General features: G+C 55.8%; 1 protein-coding gene across 1 annotated transcript in view; it reads left to right on the top strand.

The window, feature by feature from the left end:
* LRRC71 (leucine rich repeat containing 71) overlaps positions 1-986 on the top strand; it is a 15,040-nt gene that overhangs the window by 8,236 nt on the left and 5,818 nt on the right. Inside the window, exons 4-5 of the mRNA XM_012559108.2 lie at positions 617-685; positions 915-983. Coding sequence (XP_012414562.1) covers positions 617-685; positions 915-983 — 138 coding nt within the window. The remainder of the gene's footprint in view (positions 1-616; positions 686-914; positions 984-986) is intronic.

Genomic DNA, 986 nt, shown 5'->3' with positions numbered 1-986 from the left:
GCACCATATTAGAGGCTGGTGAGATGCAGTTCTTGTCCTCCAGGAACTCAGTCCAGTGAGGGAGGGAGAAGAGTTTGGGAATGGATACTGCAGGGCAGTGTGGGGACTGTGGTGGTGGAGGAATGGCTCGTCCGAGCGGGGTCGTTGACTCGTAGGCTGTGTGTCCTCAGGACATGGCAGCTGGCTCTCCAAGAGTGCTAAAGAGCACCCAAGATGGAAACCGCAGTCTTTTTGTAACCTAAACTTGGAAGTGACATCCCATCACTTTTGCCATATTCTAGTTGTTAGAAGTGGGTCGCTAGGTCCAGCTCACACTGTAGGGGAGGGGTTACCAAAAGGGAGGATACTAGGAGGTGGGGATCACTGGGGTGCCATCTTAGAGGCCACCTTACCACAGGTCACTAACTCTGGGGAGTGACCCCACACATGTCCCCATTTCTGGATTTGTAGTCTGGGGTCTGGGGAACTGTCACATATAATTCCTATATTGGGGGTGATCCCTTGTCTCCATATTTGTTTCTGAGCTGCTTCCCAGAGACCCACGCTTTCTCTCTGCCCCCCTCCCTCACCTGGCCTCAGTGGTACCTCCTGGTTCTCAGCTCTCCCCCACCCACAGGAAGGTGTCTCTGGAGGGGAACCCATTGCAGGAGCAGTCATACCACAAGCTCATGGGGCTGGACAGCACGTGAGACTTCTTTATCTCACCTCCTTGTTCTGGGCCTGTCCCCCCATCCCAAGTCATCCTTTGTCCCGCCCTTCCCTGCTCCTCTAGCATGTTCCCAGACACCCTCAATTCATGCCTCTCCAGCTTCAGACCAGATGGCCCTCCTCATGCCCCTCTCCTTCTCTGAGATTCCCGCCAACGCCCGGGACCTCCGATGTCCAGTGACTCGTCCTCCCGCCCGCTGTCCTAGGATTGCGCATTTGTCTCTGCGGAACAACAACATCGACGACTACGGGGCGCAGCTGCTGGGCCAGGCTCTGTC

Source organism: Trichechus manatus, unplaced genomic scaffold, assembly GCF_000243295.1.
Source record: "Trichechus manatus latirostris isolate Lorelei unplaced genomic scaffold, TriManLat1.0 scaffold00213, whole genome shotgun sequence".
In the NCBI taxonomy this organism is placed as follows: Eukaryota; Metazoa; Chordata; class Mammalia; order Sirenia; family Trichechidae; genus Trichechus; species Trichechus manatus.
Note: the sequence above shows the minus strand (reverse complement) of the source record. Positions and strands in the feature narration are given on the sequence as shown.